The sequence below is a fragment of the Thamnophis sirtalis genome, unplaced genomic scaffold, assembly GCF_051295495.1.
Source record: "Thamnophis sirtalis isolate CommonGarterSnake01/CBP01778 unplaced genomic scaffold, rThaSir2_p1.2 scaffold_15, whole genome shotgun sequence".
NCBI classification, from domain to species: Eukaryota; Metazoa; Chordata; class Lepidosauria; order Squamata; family Natricidae; genus Thamnophis; species Thamnophis sirtalis.
This window is the reverse complement of record NW_028261395.1, coordinates 37,270,440-37,291,949: the sequence shown is the minus strand read 5'-3', so window position 1 is coordinate 37,291,949 and position 21,510 is coordinate 37,270,440. Positions and strand designations below refer to the sequence as shown.

Genomic DNA, 21,510 nt, shown 5'->3' with positions numbered 1-21,510 from the left:
ACATTTTTTCCAACACTGGGAAAGAATTCATTTATATAACCTTCCTCCGAAGGAGAATCTCAAAGTTAGGCCTAAATTTGGTTTTCCCCCCTCCTATCACTATCCTTATTTGTAGGGACGTGCTGGCTCAGTGGCTAAGATGCTGAGCTTGTTGATCAGAAAAGTTGGCAGTTCGGCGGTTTGAATCCCTAGCGTCACATAACGGAGCGAGCTCCCATTACTTGCACCAGCTTCTGCCAACCTAGCAGTTTGAAAGCATGTAAATATATAAGTAAAAAAAATAGGAACCACCTTTGGTGGGAACAGTGTGCTGGGCACCTTCAGTGTTTAGTCGTGCCGGCCACATGACCACAGAGACATCTTCGGATAGCGCTGGCTCTTCAGCTATGAAACAGAGATGGGCACCGCCCCCTAGAGTCAGGAACAACTAGCACACATGTGTGAGGGGAACCTTTACCCTTATCACTATCCTTATTTGTTCTAAAATTACAGTTTTCAAACTCAGCCGATGGTGGTTTGCCAGAAATCCCCATGGTTTCATTTCACTGGATGGGAAATGGGTATTCAACACCCAGAGTCACATTGAGCTGGGTGGACTTCAACTCCCAGAATTCCTCAGCCAGGACCTTATAGAGTTCAACTCCCAGAAAATTCTGGGAGTTGAAGTCCACCCAGTTGAAACACCAACCAATCAATCTGGGTGAAACTTATTCCCATCTCTTTCTCACATATCATGTCACCACTAAAATCAGGGAGGATTATAGGAAAAAACAATATAAATATAAATACAAATGTAAATATAATTATAAATAATATAATGTAAATATAATCAATAAAATAGCAAATCAAAAGGTCAAGGATGGCTGGCACCCCCATCCCCACTCCAGAAGAGGGGGATGCTAATGGATTCCTCCATATAAGGCCGGTTCTGCTAGCCTTTCGGGCCTACTTTGCCCAAGGTCAACATTGGCACCCGCTTGCCAGGGTCACCCTTGGTTGCCCTTGGCAACAGGCAGAGAAAAAAGAAAACCAAAAGCGCCCCCTTTAAAAAAAAAATCCCTCGCCTCATTTTTTTTCAAGCTCTCGCGCGAGCGGCTTGATTTGCGGCAGAGCGGTGGCAGCTCTCGCGAGGCTTCCGCCCGGGGAGGCGGGAGGGAGGCTTGATTGGCAGCGGAGGCGGGTAGCGGCCAAGATGGCGTCGGAGGGTGATCTAGGGAGGAAATGGGATCGTTGTCTGGCTGACTCCGCCGTCAAGCTGGGTGAGAGGCCTGGGGGAAGGGGCAGCGGGTGGTGGAGGCCTGGGCTCGGGACGAACCGGGGCTGACCCCTTTCTCTCTGGTTTGGCAATGGGGCAGCCTGAGCCAAGCCCCCTCCCCTTGGCTTGCACTGCATGCTTTTCAAAATGCATTTTAATTTTTATAAAAAGCTGCAAGCCCCTTTGCAAAAGCCCTGGAATGGCGGGGGGGGAGGATAAGACTGCACCACACTTGGCAAAAGCCACTTAAAATCCATTTGCAAGCCCGCCCCTCCTCCCCAGAGGCTGCCCAGGGTGGGCTTCTCACGTGGGAAATAGGGATACTCTCAGCCTCTCCTTCTGGGGAGGGGGGGAAATCCCCAGGCTGGCCCTTTCTCCCTTTGGGACTGCACCCAGAGCAGGGTTCACTTACACTTCGTGGCACACACCCCCAAATCCCTTTTAGCATCACCCCTCCCCTTTGCTAAAAATGGACTTGCTGATATGCTGCAATATTTTAAAAAATGTGTGAGCACAAAAAAATAGTAGCAATCTGCCTTTAAAATTCAGGTATCTCCTTAAGAGATGATATCATCATCATCATCATCATCATCATTATTATTTATTCATTAAACATGAAACTCAAGTCAACTGAACATTCAAAAATGCATCACAAATTCCATTGACCATTGACTGGTGCAAATGGTTGATACAGGTTGCTGCCAGCATTCTAGGTATTGACCAAGTACCTTCTTAAAATATACAATGTTCAGTTTTTTGCAGTTCCGTTGGTGTTATTGCAAGGAGCTGCAATTTCTTGATGAGTTTTATTAAATTCTTGGACATGGTGCCAAGTGACCCAGTGACAATGGATATCACTGTTTTTGACAATGGGTATCTGTTTTTAAATTATTATTATTATCACAACAACAGAATTGTATCACAGCGGCCAGTTGTTTCGCCGGATTTGGCATTGATTACTAGTTGGGCCCCACCCAGGGGCCTAGGACGTTGTAACGTATTTTCGTAATATGCGTGCAGATCCAAGCAGTGCGGCTTTTTGCAATTGACTGATGATGATTTTGTCAATTTTTAACTGTTTTAAATGTAATTCCAGTGCTTTTGGAATTCTTCTTCCACAAGCGCTCTACTTCAATTTGCGCTGTGATCGGGGCATTTCAATATTTTTTCCTAGTTATTTCTCTTCAATTCGTGCATTACCTGTTATTGCACTATCAATGAACCAGACTTTTTTTTTTTTTTAATCAGACATGAGTAGTGATGTCAAGTGTATTGCGGGCCCAAAGTCTCTGTTTAGATTCGAAACTCCCACAGAATCAAGACTTGTTCATTTTCACAAACTTTGCCAGTGTGGCGTTCCCAGTAATTTTTGCTACATTTGAACCCAAATTTCTGGCAAAGCTTCCAATTTATGATTTTGGCCACTCGATCATGATAATGTTGTAGATAATCAGTTTGTGATATGATATTATTCATATTATTATCATCTTCATCGTGCCTTTTTATAACTAACTCAAGGAAGCAAACATATCAAATACTCCTTCCTCCTTTGTTTCCATAATGTGAGGGCGAGTTGGGCTCAGACAGACAGACAGGTCCAAAGTCACCCAGCCAATGTTTAGATGATTTAGGGATTTTACTTGCTAATATTGTTTGTTGACATATGAAGTATACTTGCCAAGGAAAAACATGAAATCTAGTGGTTAAAGGATTTACAATACAATACAATACAATCGGCCTTCAGATACAATACAATAGCAGAGTTGGAAGGGACCTTGGAGGTCTTCTAGTCCAACCCCCTACCTAGGCAGGAAACCTTATACCGTTTCAGACAAATGGCTATCCAGCATCTTCTTAAAGACTTCCAGTGTTGGGGCATTCACAACTTCTGAGGCAAATCCTGTTCCACTGATTAATTGTTCTGTCAGGAAATTTCTCCTCAGTTCTAAGTTGCTTCTCTCCTTGATTAGTTTCCACCCATTGTTTCTTGTTCTACCCTCAGATGCCTTGGAGAATAGTTTGATTCCCTCTTCTTTGTGGAAGCCGCTGAGATATTGGGAGACTGCTATCATGTCTCCCCTAGTCCTTCTTTTCATTAAACTAGACTTACTCAGTTCCTGCAATCGTTCTTCATATGTTTTAGCCTCCAGTCCCCTAATCATCTTTGTTGCTCTTTTCTGCACTCTTTCTAGTATTTTTAATATTTTCCTCTGCTTTCAGTTTGGTTGCTCCAACAGTTACAGGTAGTCCTCACGACCGCTGTTGAGCCCCAAATTTTTTGTTGTTAAGTGAGACAGTTGTGAGTTTTGCCCATTTTATGACCTTTCCTTGCCACAGTGGTTAAGTGAATCTCTGCAGTCATTAAGGGAATCAGGTGGTCATTAAGGGAATCTGGCTTCCCCATTGATTTTGCTTGTCAGGAGGTCGCAAAAGAAAAAGTGACCCCAGAACTCTGTGACCGTCATAAATATGAGTCAGTTGCCAAGGGTCTAAATTTTGATCAGGTGACGATGGGGGGGAGGGTGCCGTTGTAACTTGGAACAGTCACTAAACAAAAGGTTAAGTCAAGGACTCCCTATAGCTGCGATTGTGAACCTATGGCATGCGTGGCACAGCCATCTCTGCAGGCCCGCAAGCCGTCACCCAGGTCAGCTCCACGCTGCATGTGTGTGTCTCCTGCCGGCCAGCTGATTTTGGGGGCTCTGCTAGGAGACGCGCACACGCGGGTGGGGGATGGTTGTGCGTGCATGCGCGGGGATGGGATGTGGCGCCCTCCCACTCCCCATTTTGAGGATAGCAGGCCTCCCTGAAGCCTCCCGGGACCAAAAATGAGGGATGGGGGTGTGTGCTCCCCACAACCCCCGTTTCTGGTTCCAGGAGGCTTCAGGGAGGCCTGCTAGCCCCAAAATGGAGGTTGCATACACATGCGCAGGGGGAGGGCAGGGCGGAGTGCAAGGGTGGAGCCTGTGACTTTCGGCACCCGAGGAAAAAAAAGTTCGCCATCACTGCCCTATACCAGGGGTCAGCAAACTGCGGCTCTGGAGCCGCATGTGGCTCTTTCCTCCCTCTGCTGCGGCTCCGTCACTGGTCAGTGCCACACTTTTGAGAAGAGCTTCCGGTGGGGGGGGGGGAGAAGCACAGTGCGCCAGGAGAAGACTATGGCAAGGGGAGGGTTTTCCAGTTGTCTCTTCACAATTGATAGGGCTTTCGGTTATGACAGGTAGAGGAAAAAGTACGCCATGCTAGGAGGAGACTCTATGGTGGGGGAACTGAACTTCCGGTCAGCTCCAGAATTGAACAGGGGGCTTCCGGTTAGGACCTTTGTGGCTCCTGGTGTTTTCTTTCCTGTGGGAAACATGTCCAAATGGCTCTTTGAGTGTTTAAGTTTGCCGACCCCTGCTTTATAGTTAAGAAAAGACGCTCATGAAATATGTAATATGCCTGCTTAAGGCAGAATTGTCTAATAGGGAACAGCCCCCTCATTTATTTTAACGGTGCCTTTCTGTCAAATGACTTTAATTGCATATAAAAACCTGAGTGTTCCAGAGACGGTGCATATCTCCTCTTCACGCTCCACTTGAAAACATTCTGGAGCTCTCTAGGGATGTTTAAGCTCCAGATCACTTCAACCAGGCAGGGCCAGGGATTAATTAAGGGCTGAGGGAAGATGTACAGGCACATCTGTAGGGTCACAGCTGCCTCGCCCTTAAAACCCACCCAGATGAGTCCTAGCGAGGCAAAATTGAATGTGGCAAACCTGAACGTGACAACTCTCTCTTCCATGTGTTGGGAGTGGGCTGGGCTGGCTTGAGTAACTAAGGAGTTAGGATGCTCAGGGAATAACCTTGAGTGTCTGGCATTGAAAGAGCTGTGGTGGCGCAGTGGTTAGAATGCAGCATTGCAGGCTAACTCTGCTCACTGTCAGGAGTTTGATCCTTATCAGTTCAGGGTTGACTCAGCCTTCCATCCTAAAATGAGGATCCAGATTGTTGAGGGGCAAGAGGCTGACTCTGTAAGCAGCTTAGAGAGGGCTGCAAAAGCACTGTGAAGTGATATATAAGTCTCAATTCTATTGCTATTTAGCTGAACTGCTTTCTCAGCCGGAACTTTTGATGGCCACATGGAAAAATCTTATTCAGGACTTAGAGGAAAATGGAGAAAGGAGCTATGAAAGGACTGAAATATTGATTCTTCCCTCCCCCCCCCCCTCAAATGATGAGCTGTTCTGAAAATTAACAGGCAAAATCTATTCCTGACCTCACATCCATCTTGGTTTCTTAACCTCGCCCATCTTTCGTGTTCTCCTTTTAAAGTTTAAATCCCAGCCTCAACCTCTCTTTTACCATGTTATATGGGATTAGAAAATTAAATTAGTTTTAATTTAGTCTACATTGGGACTGAAAAGAGTCAAGGATTGATCAGGAAGGAATGAGGGGAGGGAGGGAATTTCCCTAAAGTACACATTATGTGCACATCATTGTCCAATGTTCATGGGTTTGCAGGCAATTTGGAAAGGAAGGAAGGAAGAAAGAGAAAGAAAGAAAGAAAGGAAAGAAAGAAAGAAAGAAAGAAAAGAAAAGCGGAGGTTGTAAGGAAGAAAAAAGAAGAAAAAAGAGGCCACTGTCTTTAACAATATAACTTTCCTAAATGTATGAGTTTGGGTAAAGATACAATTTCTATACAATTTTTTAGAGTGGAAATATTCTAAGATGAAGACTAGTTGCTCTTTCGAATTAAGTCTCTTTGCTCACAACCTCGCCCCCTTAACCCCTCACTGGCCATAAACCGGGAGATGGGTTGGGCACAAAACCCATTGGAAGGAAATTGCCTAAGATGCTCCTGGCACACGCATAGGCAGACCGGGCGTCTGGAGTTGGCAGGGACTGCAAAAAAACCCTCTATCTGCAAGCCAACACCTTCTTCCCACAGTTTCAAGTTTCGTATTATAAAACTTGTTTATCTGCAATTTGGGGGGGGGGGGGAGAGAGAGAGAGACACGATGGCTGCTTTGAATTGCAAATAACTGAATATCTGATTGATGCAGGGTAATTACAATTTGTCTGCTCTCTCTCTCTCCTGTGCAGGTAGTAATTAGACATTAAACGAACAGGTGGAGAAGGCAGGCTGGGTGAGAATGAGCTTGAGATAGGCGATGGAGGATTGAAGGCAACGCAGTTCCCTGATTTGGGGAAGATTTTAACATTTGAAAACATGCTGGGAGTCTTTTTGCAGCCTTTCTATTCACGTGCAAGCTCCAGTTTTATCAAAATGCTACTTGCCATCCTCTGCCACTGCCTCCCCCACCCCAGCGGTACCAACGCTTGCCTAACCCTTCTTCCTGACCTTTGACCTTTCCCCCCAGCCAGTGGGCACATCAGTAAACCATACACACCAGGTGCTTCATTCTTGGTTTCATGGTGGTTGCTGCGTTTCCCCAAAAATAAGACAGGGTCTTATTTTCTTTTGACCCCCAAAATAAGCGTTTGGCCTTATTTGGGGGGGGGGTGTCTTATTATTTTTGAGGTGCATAAGGTGGCGAGCGTGGTCACCTCATGGCTGCTGCGGTGTTGCAATATTTTTTGGGAGGGCTTATTTTAGTGCATGCACTCAAAAGCCCGATTGGGTTTATTATCTGGGGAGGTCTTATTTTCAGGGAAACAGGCTAGAAGGGGTGTTTTGTTTTTTTAAAATCTCTCCAGTAAGTGAGCTGGTAGATGCCAAGGGAGGTGTTCATGGACCATCAGTACCCTAATGTGCCACTTGTGCCACCCCCCCCCCCCCCACCAAAACAACTTCTCATGAGTCAGAAGAATCTTGTTTTAAGCAGACAGGGAGAAATTATCTACTGTGCGATCCGGTAAGCCTATGGGAGACGTGAATAATTGGTCTCAATAGGCAATTCTTGGCGAGAGAACCCCATCGTTTAACCTGGCGTAACCTGCCAATCCTCGGCGTGTCCTCGTCTAAACCGGGCTTCTGCTGAATCCCTGGGCTTGTTTTGAAGAGCAGATTCCCCATTGCGTAACCAGCACGCCTGCCTTTTTTTCCCCTGCCAAAGGTACCTGTCAGGAATTTCTCAGCGCCCACTGATTTGGACCTGGCATTCGTGTTTAGGCACAAGGGTTTTGGCCCGGAGCGCAAGCAGGAGCGATATGCTGATTTCAGCTGTACCCGGAATTAATGCATGCGCGCACGGTGCCAGGGGTGCAGTTGCAGAGCTAAGCATAAATCAGCATCACCCTATTTGACGGATAATTTCTAAAGCCTTCCTTAGCCCCGGAAAGCCTTGGGAATATCAAATGGTGGCGTCCTTTGCTGACTCCCCAAACAGATAACAGAATTGATCATTCGAATTGAGACATTCGCGCAGGGTGAGGAGAACGTTATCTTTAAAGTGTCACGAGAGCCGTGTTTTTCCTCCGTCCATCCACTCGGGTCTCTTTTCTGTGCCCCCCAAGCTCAAAAGAAGACCTTTATCCTGATGCAGAGGCCTTGCAATGTTGGGGTACATGGGCATTAAAAGGCCACCAGCCTCGTTTCCAGCGACGGGGAAAAGGGAGGACGACGAACCCAATGCCCCTCGATTCTGCCGTCATGCGATCCGCCCACTTGTGGCCTGCACAGTCCTGTCTTGTGTGAATGTCAACCCGGGTTGGGTAACGTGCCCTTGGACGGTTGCCAGTCTCCGCTTATCTCACCCCTCCTGGCTGGGGTCCATTATTCTTCTGAAAGGCTGTGAACGCCTTACAGCAACATGCATGATTCAGTTTAATTTGCATACAAGACGAAGGTGTCACCCATCGGAGCCCCATGGCTTGTTCGCTTCTGCTCTACTCGTAGGATAGGCCGGGAGTGATCACCTTTGCAGCATTGGCAAATTGCAGGAGGGGGGAGATGAGAACCAGCTGGCTATTAAGTCAGGCTGCTTGCTTAACTGCAAGCTTTGCCCATTGATCAGGAATACATGGGTACATACCGTATTTTTCGGAGTATAAGATGCACCTTTTCCCTCAAAAAAAGAGGCTGAATAATCTGGGTGGGTCTTATACACTGAATATAGCATTTTTGCCCCTTCACCAAAATGGCCGTGTATAGCCTTTATGAGGCTTCCAGAGGGCTCCTGGGGCTGGGAAGGGCAAAAATGAGTGGAAAATTGGGCATTTTTTGCTCATCCCCCCCCCCCAATTGTACCCAGAAGCACTCTACAAGCCTCCTAAAGGCTATACATGCCTTTTTCTTTTTTCTTTCTTTTTTCTTTTTCTTTTTTGGCAAAAAACGAGCCCATTTTCAGGAGGTCTGCAGAGTACAAAAACTTTTTTTTTTAATTTGCCTCTTCAAAAACTTGGTGCGTCTTATACTCCGGTGCGTCTTATACTCTGAAAAATATGGTAATTTCCTAATGAAGCATACTCAATTCGCCATTAGCAGTAGACAGGACTAAGAGTTGGCTAGTCTAAAAAACGAAGAATTTAGGGTCAGGGGTGGGCTGTGGCCGGTGTGGACCGGTTTGGGTGAACAGCTTCGTTCCGACGATCAGCTGGCCGCACCCCTGCGCTATCCTGTCCTATATTTCCTTCTCTCTGACTTGGCCGATTCACGCGGCACAGCTGATTTCTCTGCTGTTGTATTTATCAGGGCCCCTTTAGAAGGTAAGCAGCTGAGCTTCAAATGGCTGTGATTTGAACACCTAGGCATGCTATCACTGACCTGGTTGTTAAATCGGTTGCAGCCCACCACTGATTAGGAGTGAATGATAGCAGTATTTGAGGGGCTGCCACCAAGAAGAAGGGGGTCAAATCATTCTCCAGAGCCCCAAAGGGCAGGGCAAGAAACAATGGATGGAAACTAATCAAGGAGAAAAGCAACCTGGAACTAAGAAGGAATTTCCTGACAATGAGGACAATTAACCACTGGAACAGCTGGCCACCAGAAATCATGGGCACTCCATCACTGGAGGTTTTTAAGAAGAGACTGGACAGCCACTTATCTGAAATGGGACAGGGTCTCCTGCTTTAGCAGAAGGAGTGTTAAGACCTCCAGGGTCCATCCATTGTTACTTCTCTGGCCTTCAAGGTGCCTTGGAAGGCTGCTATCTTGTCTCCCCTGGTCCTTCTCTTCAAAATGTGGCTTCCAATTTTTCAAGCATTTTTTTTTCTTGATCTGCCTTTAAATCTGCAAGTGCTGAGAAAGAGAAAGAGAGAAAAAACAGAGAGAGAGATGTTCCTCCCCCGCCCAAACTCCCATTCCCTTGAGGCCTTCATAACTAGGGGTGCACACACACCCCCGCAAAAAAAATTCCCTCCTGTTTCTTTGCCTGTGTTTTATTTGCAAGTGAAACCTTTCATCTTTTATTGTTCCAAAGTCAAAGGCTGGGCTGGAGGTGCAAGGTTTAGTGGAAACAGCTGTCCCAATTGTTGGCTGGGCAAATAAGTGGCTATCCAACATCCCCCTTGTAAGGCAACAGGATGTGCAAAGCAGAGCATATGCAGGAGCCATGGGCTGGTGGGCTCCCTTGCCCCCTCCTCTTCCTCCCCCTGCACATCATCCAGGAGATTTTTCTCTTTTGCAGAATATTGGTACAATTCTCCTTGCCCCCATCCCACCTCCACTCTTCATTGAAGAGTGACATTGAACTGGGCTCCCCGCTGTTTCCTTGGCTTCAGCACAGAATCCCCATCGGCTGCCTGGGGAAATCAAGAAAGCTTCCCAGATCCCTTCCCCAGCCAAAATCAAGGTTGCTGATCTCCTTGGGTTTTTTTTTTTTTCTTCTCCAAGGAAGAAGTAGGAAGTTAAAATTCCAAGGAAGTTAAGATCTGGAGAATAACAGGCCAAAACTAAATTAGGAAATGTAACGGGTGTGGCACTGTGTGGGGTTCCTGCCCTAATTTTCCATTTACTGGCACAGTACTTGATCAATGTAATTCTCATCAATCAGTTAAAGAGCTTTCCAAAAGGAAAAAAGAAGTTTTTGCATTCTGTTCCCCCCCGCCCCCCTCCCCGCAAAAAAGACATGAATAGCCTGGGGGGGGGCTTGCAGAGAGCTCCTGGGGGCTGGAGAGGGCAAAAATGAGCAAAAAAGGGCCGTTTCCCCCCAGCCTCCAGCAGCATTCCATAAGCCTCCATAAGGCTATGCAGGCCATTTTTTTGACAAAAAACGGGCTCGTTTTCATGAAAAATAGGATTTGTTTTGCTCATCCCCCCCCCAGCACTCTGCAAGCCCCTCCCCCCCAAGGCTATTCATGTCTTTTTTGGGGGGGAAAACAGGCTCATTTTTGGGAGGTTTGTAGAATGCAAAAACTTTTTTTCCTTTTGGAAAGCTCTTTAACTGATTGATGAGAATTACATTGATCAAGTACTGTGCCAGTAGAAACACCTACCTATCTACTGTATTTTTCTCTCTCTATTTTTCTCTCTTTATTCCTCTACCTACCTATCTCCCTACACATTCTCTCTCTCCCTACCTACTGTATTTCTCTCTATCCCTCTACCTACCTACCTAACTACTCTCTCTCTCCCTACATACCTACTGTATTTCTGTCTCTCTTTCTCTCTCTATCCCTCTACCTACCAACCCACCTACTCTCTCTCCCTCCCTCCCTCCCTACTGTATTTCTCTTTCTCTATTTCTCTCTCTATCCCTCTACCTACCAACCTACCTACTCTCTCTCTCTCTCCCTACCTACCTACTGTATTTCTCTCTCTCTATCCCTCTACCTACCTACTCTCTCTCTCCCTACCTACCTACTGTATTTCTCTCTCTTTCTCTCCCTCTCTATCCATCTACCTACCTACTTTTTTTTTAAATTTGCCTCTTCAAAACCTTGGTGCGTCTTATACTCCGATAAATACGGGTATCCTCCAGATTGTCCAAAATGTTTTTCGTCTTCCTTTCTCTTCCATCAAACCCAAACGCAGCAGATTCCCCAATTTCCTTCTCATCTGCTCATTCAAAGCAATTAGAATTTGGAAGATCACCCAAAACAAAGGCTGTGTTACAGAAAGGACTCCATAGCCCAGCCTTCCCAGCACCGGGCTTCTTTTTAGGTGCCCTGGGATTTCCAATCCTGTCCTCTGGGTTTGGAGGAGGGAGATGCCTTTAAAACCGCTTCCTTTTTATTAGTTGCGGCTGAGCGAAAAGTAAGGAATATTTAGTGTAGGCCACCCATCTTAAAAGGGACGTGAGGGCTCGGGTGGCTAAGACGCTGAGCTTGTCAATCAGAAAGGTTGGCGGTTTGAATCCCTAGCGCCGCGTAACGGAATGAGCGCCCGTTACTTGTCCCAGCTTCTGCCAACACTAGGATGAGTCACATTTGTACAAAGACACACATTTGTACAAAGACACACAAGAGATGAAGCAGAAAGAGGAGGAGAGAAGAGTGGAAAGGAGGAGAGGAAAGGAGGGGAAGAGAGAAAGAAGAGAAGGGATAGGAGAGAGGGAAGCAGAAGTGAGGAAAAGAGTAGGAGAGAGAGAAGGAGAGGAAAGTGGAGACGAGAAAGAGAGGAAGTGGAAGCAGAGAAGAGAAAGGAGGGATGGTAGAAGAAAGTAGTGAGGGAAAGAAGGAGGTAGGAGGGGAGAGGAGGTAGGGTTGTGGTAGAACTAGGTATAATATGGTGTATGGAAAGCAGAAGAGCAAATGAGAGTTGTTGGTAGATGGTAAGAGGAACTGATAATATATATTATATATTGGATAATATGTAATAGTGTTTGTTAAGATATAATGGTGTACTTGTGGATATTTATATGAAAATAAAAATAAAAAAACTTCATAATAAAAAAAGGTTGGCGGTTCAAATCCCTAGCGCCGCGTAACGGAGTGAGCTCCCGTTCCTTGTCCCAGCTTCTGCCAACCTAGCAGTTCGAAAGCACGTTAAAAAATGCAAGTAGAAAAATAGGAGCCACCTTTGGTGAGAAGGGAACAGCATTCCGTGCGCCTTCGGGAGTTGAGTCATGCCGGCCACATGACCACGGAGACGTCTTCGGACAGCGCTGGCTCTTCAGCTTTGAAACAGAGATGAGCACCGCCCCCTAGAGTCGGGAACGACTCGCATGTATGTGCGAGGGGGAACCTTTAACTTTTACCCATCTTAAACCATTCTGCGCCAACCGTTTCTGGGTCAAAACCAGCTTCGTTAACCCAGGATAGTCCATGCAAACCCACAGCCGTTTGCAATAATTATCTTCCCGAATTCCAGCGGCACTCAGGCTCCCAAAGGAGCCAAACCGAGGTAGTGCCGAACATTCGATGAATCCCCACAGATGGTTGCTGGTTTTTAAACGGCACAAATCCCTCCCCCCTCTCTCACACACAAACACAAGCCAGTCCAGCCCCCAGCTGCTCCATCTGGAAACGGTGATAAGAAAAGGATCTGGTTTGCTCTTAGACATTCTGACATTCGATGCCTGTTGGGCTGCGAGGCCCAAATACCCTCGGCTGCCTGCCTTCGGGTTTGGCGTCCCATCGCCCAGATGTGCAGATTAACAGGAGTTGGAAGGGACCTTGTAGGTCAGGGGTGTCAAACTTGAGGACTGCAGGCTGCTCCCGGCTCAAGGGGCCGGACTGGAAATATCAAAGGACCAGCTGGCGGTGTCTCTGGCGGCTAAAACGCCCCCTTCCCTCTGTGCCTCGCTTTCACCCTCGACGGTCTGCAGCATTCTGCTGGCCGAAAACGGCTGACGAAAACCCTCCATGCCCCGTTTTGGTCTGCAGGGTACTGCAGGAGGCATCTGTCCCATCCCGCCGTCCCACGGAGAACTCCAATGCTGATCCAGCCCTCGAAGAAATCCAGTTTGACATCCCTGTTGTAGATCATCGTCCCAAAACCCTGCCCAAGCAGGAGACACTACACCAGGGATGGCTAACCCTTTTCTCCTCGCGTGCATGCTTGTGACCATGCGCGGGTGTGCCCACACCCATAATGCAATGCGTGCGCAACATCCCCTGCGCCCCCCCCCCTCCCGCACCCAATTTTGGGCCTAGCAGGCCTCCTTGAAGCCTCCTGAGACCAAAAATGGGGTGCAGGGGGACACACGTGCGTGGCAGAGAGCTGGTTGGCAGGAGGAGCATGCCCATGCGCGGTGGCACTGAGCTGGGTGACGGCTTGCATGCCCGCGAAGAGGGCTCCGGATGCCACAGGCTCACCATCATGGCCCTGCATCATCTCTGACTGACGGCAGTCCGGTCTCTTCTTGAAAGTCTCAAGGGATGAAGCTCCCACCGCTTCCGAAGGCAACTTCTGTTCCATGGGTTGATTGTTCCCCCTGTCAGAAAGTTCCTCCTTGTTTCTAGGTTGAATCTCTCCTTGATCAGTTTCCATCCATTGTTCCTTCTCTGGCTTTCCGTTGCTTTGAAGAATAGCTTGACCCCCTTCCTCTCTGTGGCAGCCCCTCAAATATTGGAAGGCTGTTATCCTGTATCCCCTGGTCCTTCTCTTCACTAGACTAGCCAGGCCCAGTTCCTGCAACTGTTCTTCGTATGTTTTAGCCTCCAGTCCTTTGATCATCTTAGATAAATTCAGATTAACAGAAATGGAAGGGACCTTGTAGGTCATCTAGTCCACCCCCCACCCACCCAAGCAGAAGACCTTGGATCATTCCTGACAGATGGCAGTCCAGTCTCTTCTTGAAGGCCTCCAGGGATGAAGCTCCCACAATTTCCGAAGGCAACTTCTGTTCCATGGGTTGATGGTTCTCACTGTCAGGAAATTCCTCCTTGTTTCTAGGCTGAATCTCTCCTTGGTCGGTTTCCATCCATTATTCCTTTTCCATCCATTGTTCCTTTCCTTCAGGTGTCTTGTAGAATAGCTTGACCGCTTCCTCTCTGTGGCAACCCCTGAGATATTGGAAGGCTGCTATCATGTCTCCCCTGGTCCTTCTCTTCACTAGACTAGCCAGGCCCAGTTCCTGCAACCGTTCTTCATATGTTTGAGTCTCCAGTCCCCTCATCATCCTGGTTGCTCTTCTCTGCACTTTTTCTAGACTCTCAGGATCTTTTTTACAGTGTGATAACCAAAATTGGATGCAGTACTCCAGATGTGGTCTTACTAGGGCTTTATAAGGTGGTATTAGTACCTCCCTTGATCTTCCCTCTGTTAATGCAATTTAGGACTGCAGCTTTGCAACAGGGCCAGCGAAGTTGGAATTCCAGGGGTTGCAACCCAGAACAGCTGCCTGGCAGAAGGTTATCGAGTTTAAGTGTTGTCTCGGGTGATGAAACGGGGCTGGGCGTTCTCCAGCGCCAGGTGCGGGCGTCTGCCGAGCACCAGTCCCCCCCCCCCCCGATGTTTGGCTTTTTCACTGTTTGTGACATCCTCCCTTTCGCCAGCCAGATGTTTAGGGTCCCGACTTCCATCCTTCCCAACCGGCTCCCGAGGGGTCCCTTGCAATCCAATCCATCTGGGAACAACCAGAGACTTTTATTGTCTCATCGCCGCATCTCAAGCGGTCGCAAACAAGCCGCCGGCTGCTGTTCGCACGTCAACATGAATCTCCTCCGTCAGCTGGCATCCATTTGCGCTACTCCGCCCGGCGTATGGAGCGCCACCGAGAGCCCCTGAGCATAGGCAGAGAGCCACGCTGCCCTCTGCGGCTTCAGGCCTCCTTCTTTTTTTTTGGGGTGGGGGGGAAGCATCCCCTCCAATCGACCCACAGCTGTTTCTACTAAGCCGGGCATTTAAACACGAAAGGTCTTGGCTTGCCAGGAAATAAACCCAAAGGAAGACTTAAGGGGGTTGGGGGGGGGGGGGGAGACACGATTTTGCGTCACCGGATTTTTGGGGAGGAGGGGTCTTGGCCTCCAGCCGTCACCGTCCCAGAAGGGGGAAGAGGGAACGGTTGGAGATGTGTTGGCTGAAGGGGAGGATGGGGTGCCCTGTGTGTGGGTCAGAGGGCGAAGGAAGGGCTGCAGTGGTGAACAGGGGAAACAGCTTCCCGGATAAAGCCCTGAAACTTTTTGAGCCTTGCTGGCATCTCCCCCATAACTGATTCACGTCCTGTCCGTATATGAAGGCAGCTTGCGGCGGGGATGGGGGGGGCAGGTCTTGTGTGAAGGGTGAGGAAGGGGGGCCAAAGACCTTCCTTTGACGCCTGGCCTACTGCCTTGAAACCCTCCCTCGATTAAGGCTGGTGGGAAGCCGTACAGCCTGCCCTAACTCTCCCTTCTGCCCTCTTTCAGGTGCTGGATTTGGCCTAGGCGTGGTCTTCTTCTCCGTCATCTTCTTCAAAAGTAAGTGAGGGTCGTTCATTCTCCAGCCTCTTCCTCCCCATTGCCGCCATCGCATCAGCTTTTCTTCCCCTCCCTGGGACCAGCACGCAAAGACGTACCACCTCTGCCCGCGGAGATTCGGGCGCCCTGGCGCCCCCTTTTTTTCCCCCCGGGGATCCCGCCGAGAGAGAGATCCTCACCGCCATTTCGAGATCCCGATCTGCCCTTGTTCAGGCTGGGCTCGTTATCACCCCGGCTTCGCCCTCAACCCTTTGTTTAGGCTTGCAAGATTGGCGTCGCCTACGGTGAAGAGGGAATCTGGTGAGAAAGTCGAGGCGGTTTTTGTGGAGGAGAGAAACTGGGCGCGTATCTCGCTCCAGGCGCTTGGCGTGCTTTGGTTTGATGTGGGTGGAAAATAGCGCAAGGAAATGCTTCAACTTTGCTGGTTTATGGGCAACCGGGATTGCCAAGCGGTTAGGGAGACTGGCAAAGGCTTGGCTAAAACACCTGGCCTTGTATCCTAGCATGTACCCAGGGCAGCAAACCAAGTTCGATGTTTTTAAAAACAAACGCCAAATCTCAAATGGGGAAGGCGAATATTAAAAAAGAGAGATCACAGATTTTCCATCTAATATAACTAAATACCTCACTTTCATTGTACAACGTATATTCAATTACAATTAATATTTCTTTCTTTTCAATAAACCTAATTCCCTTACATTCTTGATTGTCTGTTCAATAACAGCATACCTTTATATAATCACAGATCCCAATACGAAAGAGATTTGCCAACCATTATATTTGTAGATCACTGTTTTTCATCGCAATTGAATATATGTTGTACAATGAAAGCGAGGTATCTAGTCATATCAGGTGGAAAATCTGAGATTGTAAATGCAATTGAGAATATGGACGCAAAAACGCTTGTAACCAAACGACATGTAATGGATGAGATTATTATTTTTTTAATACTGTTTTTTTTTCTTATTATTTTTATGTTTAAAAATAAAAAAACAGATTGCAAAAAAAGAGGGAGGGAGAGAGAGAGCAAAATCTGGTGAAAGAGATGCGCTGCAGAAGGAACAGAATAACCAAGAGTTGGAAGGGACCTTGGAGGCCTTCTAGTCCAGCCCCCACCTGCTCAAGCAGGAGACCCTATACCATTCCAAACCAGTGCCTGTCCAGTCTCTTCTTAAAAGCCTCCAGTGATGGACCCCTTACGAGTTCTGGAGGCAACTTCTGTCCCACTGGTGAATTGTCCTCCCTGTTAGGAAGTTTCTCCTTCATCCCAGGCTGCTTCTCTCCTTGATTAGTTTCCATCGGTGGTTTCTTGTCCTGCCTTCAGGTGCTTTGAAAAATAAGTTGACCTTTCCCCCCCCCCCCCAATTCCTCTTTGTAGCAACCTCTCAAATACTGGAACCCTGCTACCATCTCAACCTAGACCTTCTTTTCTGGAGACAGGCCATAACCAATTCCTCTAACCCAGGGGTCGGCAACCTTAAACACTCAGGCCCACAAAGGTCCTAACAGGAAGCCCCCTGGAAGCCGACCAGAAGTCACCATAGAGTCTCCTCCTAGTGTGGTGTCCTTTTCCCTCTACCCGTCCTAACCACAACCCTATCAATTGTGAGCTGACCGGAGACAGGGAGACGCAGTAGAGAGATGAAAGAGCCACAGGTTGCCAACCCCCCTGCTCTAACCCTTCTTCATATGTTTTGTCTCCGGGCCCTTAATCGTCTTAGTTGCCCTTCTCTGCACTTATTCCAGAGTCCCCACCTCTTTTTTTGTAATAATGTGACCAAAATTGGATGCAGTAGTCAGGTGTGCTCTTACCAAGACCTTATTAACCTGGCATTAACACTTTGCACAGTGCAACGGAAGAAGAGGGGAGGAATGGGCGGAGAGGAAAGGGGAAGAAGAAAAAGGAAAGGAGAGGAGGAAAGGAGAAAGTTAGAGAAGAAGGTAGGGAAGGAAAAAAGAGGGAAGGAGAGGGTCCTCGTAAAAAGAAGATGGATAGATGGGATGGCAGGAAAGCAATCTCGATTATATTTTTTAATTTTAGGAGGGGAAATGAAAATGTCAAAAGAATACACATTAATATTAATAGTAGCTATGAGATTGTATATTTGTGAATGTATGTATGAGAAATAAAACTAAAAAGCTTTGAGGAAGAAAAAACCACTTCGCACAGTGTGTCTCGAAGGCTAAGAGTGCCTTGCTGGTCTCTCTCTCTGTCTCTCTACTCTGTGTGTGTGTGTGTCTCCTCTCCTCTCTCTCTGTCTCTCCTCTCTCTGTCTGTCTCCTCTCTGTCTCTGTCTCCTCTCTCTGTCTCTCTGTCTCCTCTCTCTCTCTCTCTGTCTCCTCTTTCTCTCTCTCTGTCTCTCCTCTCTCTCTGTCTCTCCTCTCTCTCTGTCTCTCCTCTCTCTGTCTCCTCTCTCTGTCTCTCTCTCCTCTGTCTGTCTGTCTCTCTGTCTGTCTCCTCTCTCTGTCTCTGTCTCTCTCTCTTCTCTCTGTCTCTCTGTCTGTCTCCTCTGTCTCCTCTGTCTCTCTCTCCTCTCTCTGTCTCTGTCTGTCTGCCTCCTCTCTGTCTCCTCTCTCTGTCTCTCTCTCCTCTCTCTGTCTCTGTCTCCTCTCTCTCTCTTCCTCTCTCTCTCTCCTCTCTGTCTCTCCTCTCTTTCTGTCTCCTCTCTGTCTCCTCTCTCTGTCTCTCTCTCCTCTGTCTGTCTCTCTGTCTGTCTCCTCTCTCTGTCTGTCTCTGTCTCTCTCTCTTCTCTCTGTCTCTCTGTCTGTCTCCTCTGTCTCCTCTCTCTCTCTCTCTCCTCTCTCTGTCTCTGTCTGTCTGACTCCTCTCTGTCTCTCTGTCTCCTCTCTATCTGTCTCTCTCTCTCGTCTCCTCTGTCTCTCTCTCCTCTCCTCTCTCTGTCTCTGTCTGTCTCCTCTCTCTCTGTCTGTCTCCTCTCTCTGTCTGTCTCTCTCATCTCTGTCTGTCTCTCTCATCTCTGTCTCTCTCTGTCTCCTCTCTATCTCTGTCTGTCTCTCCCCTCTCTCTCTCCTCTTTCTCTGTCTCTCTGTCTCCTCTCCGTCTCTCTCCTTCTCTCTCTCTCTCTCTCTCTGTCTCCTCTCTCTGTCTCTCTCTCCTCTGTCTCTCTCCTCTCTGTCTCTGTCTGTCTCCTCTCTCTCTGTCTCTCCTCTCTCTCATCTGTCTCTCCTCTCTCTCTGTCTCTTTGTGTGTCTGTGTGTGTGTCTTTCTCTGTCTCTTTTTCTCTGTCTCTGTCTGTCTGTCTGTCTCTCTCTCCCTCTCTCCGCCATCTCCTTTGCCCTTCTAGGAATTTTGACTGTGGCACGTGGGGGGAACAGCCTTATGCGGCCTTTTGTATCCCTTACGGTTTCCTTTTGATTGCAGGAAAGACCTGGCCGCTCGCTTTCGGCTCAGGGATGGGGCTCGGAATGGCGTATTCAAATTGCCAACACGACTTCCAGGCTCCTTACCTTCTCCACGGGAGATTCATCAAGGTGAGTCTCCACCAAAGGACGTCTGCCTGGCGCAAGAGGCCGGCCTCCCCCTAACCCTGTCAAGCGCATCCTTGGAAACGGAAGCCGCCTGCTTCATTCAGTCCTCCGGCCATGCCCACCTGGGGAATCCCTTGCCGTGTTCTCCGATGCCTTTATCAACTCCGCCACCCAGGTTTACCTGCAGCAGGGAGACGAGGAAAGGGAGGGAAGCTGGGGCCCGAATACATCCAACGCAGAGGGTCCAGCAACCCTTGTCCCCCCCTGAGGGGGGCGGTAACAGCACACCCATCCCGTTTCCATCTTTTGCTCCAATTTGTCATCACGAGAAAAAGCGGCTGGTTTCTATTGTCTGCCGAGCGGGATTTTTGGAGATAAAAGATGCAAACTCGGGAGTGGAAGTGGGAGGTCTGCAGTCTGGAAACTGAGAAACGGCTTCGGGGAGGTGGGGGGAGGGCACTTCCCTTCCTCCCCTTAGCCTGGCTTCCCCTTTTATTGATCCAATCCTTCCCTCTCTTCGCCACCTCGGGCTTCATTGTTCCTTGCCTGTCTGCCCCTAATTAATTTTTCTTCCCCCCCCCCCCCACCTCCCGGGCGCTGGGGGGACTTTTCTCTGCTCCCTGCTTTCCCTTCTGGCATCCCGAGACATCTGTGGGCCAGCTGAGTAGCGAAGATGGGAAGGGGGCAGGAGGGGGGAGAGCGTTCCCCCCCCCCGCCTGGGATTTGGGGATGGGGGGGGCGAGGCTTTGTAAAGAGGGCGCTGGGCTCAAGGACCGATGGGCTCTGCTGTCAACTGGCTTCGCCCTGTTGTTTGCCTCCCCCCCCAAGAGGCAGGGAAGGGTCTTGGTCCGAGGGAAACCACCTCTGGAGGCCCTCCACCATGTCATAAAACAGGGATGGCGAAGCTTTTCGGCACCAAGTGCCCAAATCAGAATGTGGGTGCATGCGCCGAAGCGCCAGAAACACAAAGACCGGCACATGCCTGTTTTTTGGCCATTTTTATTTTTTTAGCTGTTTCGGGCCATTTTTCAAGCTATTTTCAGGCCATTTGGGGGCCATTTCAGCCCATTTTCAGGTTATTTTGGGGTCATTTTTGGACTATTTTTGGGCTATTTTAAAGGCCATTTTCAGGTTATTTCGGGGTCATTTGGAGGCCATTTTCAGGCCATTTTAAAGGCAATTTTCGGCCCATTTTCAGGTCATTTTGGGGTCATTTTTGGACTGTTTTCAGGCCATTTTGGGCCGTTTTCAAGCCATTTTTGGGGCCATTTTCAAGGCCATTTTTGGGCCATTTTCAGGTTATTCTGGGGTCATTTGTGGACTGTTTTCAGACCATTTGGGGGCATTTTCAGGCCATTTTTGGCCATTTCCAGGTTATTTTGGGGTCAGTTTTGGACTCTTTTCAGGCCACTTTTGTCCCCAAACCAGCTGGAAAACGTCCTGCGAAACAGACTATTTTTGGGGCGTTTCCAGGCGATTTTCCGTCACCCACGAAGACCAGTGCCGGAAACCAAAAGAACAGCTGGGCACGGCATGTGGGCCCACCGAGAGGGCTCCTCTACCTGCCACCTCTGGCAGACGTCCCATGGGTTTGCCCTCATGGCCATAAAGCAAGGCTGTTTGAGGGAGGATCTTTGCAGGTGTGACGTGGGTTGTGTTTCCTCCACAGGAGCAGTGATGGCGCCCGGACCTTTCTGTGGCAGATCAGCGGAGGGACCCCTCGGCCTCCTTCTCTGTGGGGAGACGGGCACCCTGGAGGCCCATGGACTTTCCGGCTGCCCCTTTGGGGAGGGGGCAGCCGCCCACCGCCACGCCTCCAAGCAGACCTTGATTTTGTATCTTCTTCTCGGGGAGCAGCAGGGAACGGCGCCCTTCTGGGGAAGGCAATAAAACTGGCAAAGCATTTGTCGTCTTCGGTGTGTGTTGTGTGCGCAAGAGCCCCTCTCCACCCACTCCCTGTTGCCTTTGTGTGTCAAACCAAAATGTGTGGGAAGAAGAAATTCCCGTTTGAACTCGCAGCTGCAACCACCTGCCTGCGACCTCCTTTGAAAGCCTCCCCCCCCCCCTCCGTGCCGCCCCCCCCCAACTGCCCCTCTCAATTCCTCTCCCTCCTTCCAAGTTCAGAGTTTGTGTTTCTCTTGGAAAAAGCATTCCTGCCCTAGAGATCTCCCTCCCTTCTTTATCTCTCCAGCCGGAGCCTCCTGGGGTCAGGAACAGCCTCTCCCTCAAGGTTAAAATTCACCCGACAGCGGGGGAGTGGAAAGACCCCCACAGGCCCCGTCTGCCCCTTGAACCCTCTCGAAGGCAGTGCCAGGCTGGTCTCGGAGTGCGAGAGAGACCGGCCTTTTGACCTCAAGATCCGATCCAGAAAAAAGAGATTTTTGTTTCAAAGGAAAAAGAGTTCTTTGATTAGATCCTGGTTTAAATCTGCCCAGAGTCTTAAAAAGAGAATAAACACCGGTCAATTGTTAATCCAAATTCTTCTCCGGCCAAGCATCTCCCTCTTCACAGGGGCCACGTCCTCGGTGCCTCTGGGAAGATTGC

General features: G+C 48.8%; 1 protein-coding gene across 1 annotated transcript; it reads left to right on the top strand.

Moving 5' to 3' along the window:
• The first annotated feature begins 1,159 nt into the window (after positions 1 to 1,159).
• MICOS10 (mitochondrial contact site and cristae organizing system subunit 10) lies at positions 1,160 to 20,869 on the top strand. Its single transcript, XM_087702208.1, has 4 exons — positions 1,160 to 1,259; positions 15,427 to 15,477; positions 18,860 to 18,969; positions 20,636 to 20,869. Exons 1-4 carry the CDS (start codon positions 1,193 to 1,195, stop codon positions 20,642 to 20,644), a joined length of 237 nt encoding a protein of 78 aa, XP_087558334.1. The 5' UTR covers positions 1,160 to 1,192; the 3' UTR covers positions 20,645 to 20,869.
• Positions 20,870 to 21,510: the final 641 nt, after the last annotated feature.

Bases quoted from the DNA above. Each gene is read 5' to 3' on its own strand.
- MICOS10 (XM_087702208.1), top strand. From the start codon at position 1,193: ATGGCGTCGGAGGGTGATCTAGGGAGGAAATGGGATCGTTGTCTGGCT. The intron at 1,260-15,426 runs GTGAGAGGCCTG...GCCCTCTTTCAG, and splicing joins TGACTCCGCCGTCAAGCTGG to GTGCTGGATTTGGCCTAGGC. The intron at 15,478-18,859 runs GTAAGTGAGGGT...TTTTGATTGCAG, and splicing joins CTCCGTCATCTTCTTCAAAA to GAAAGACCTGGCCGCTCGCT.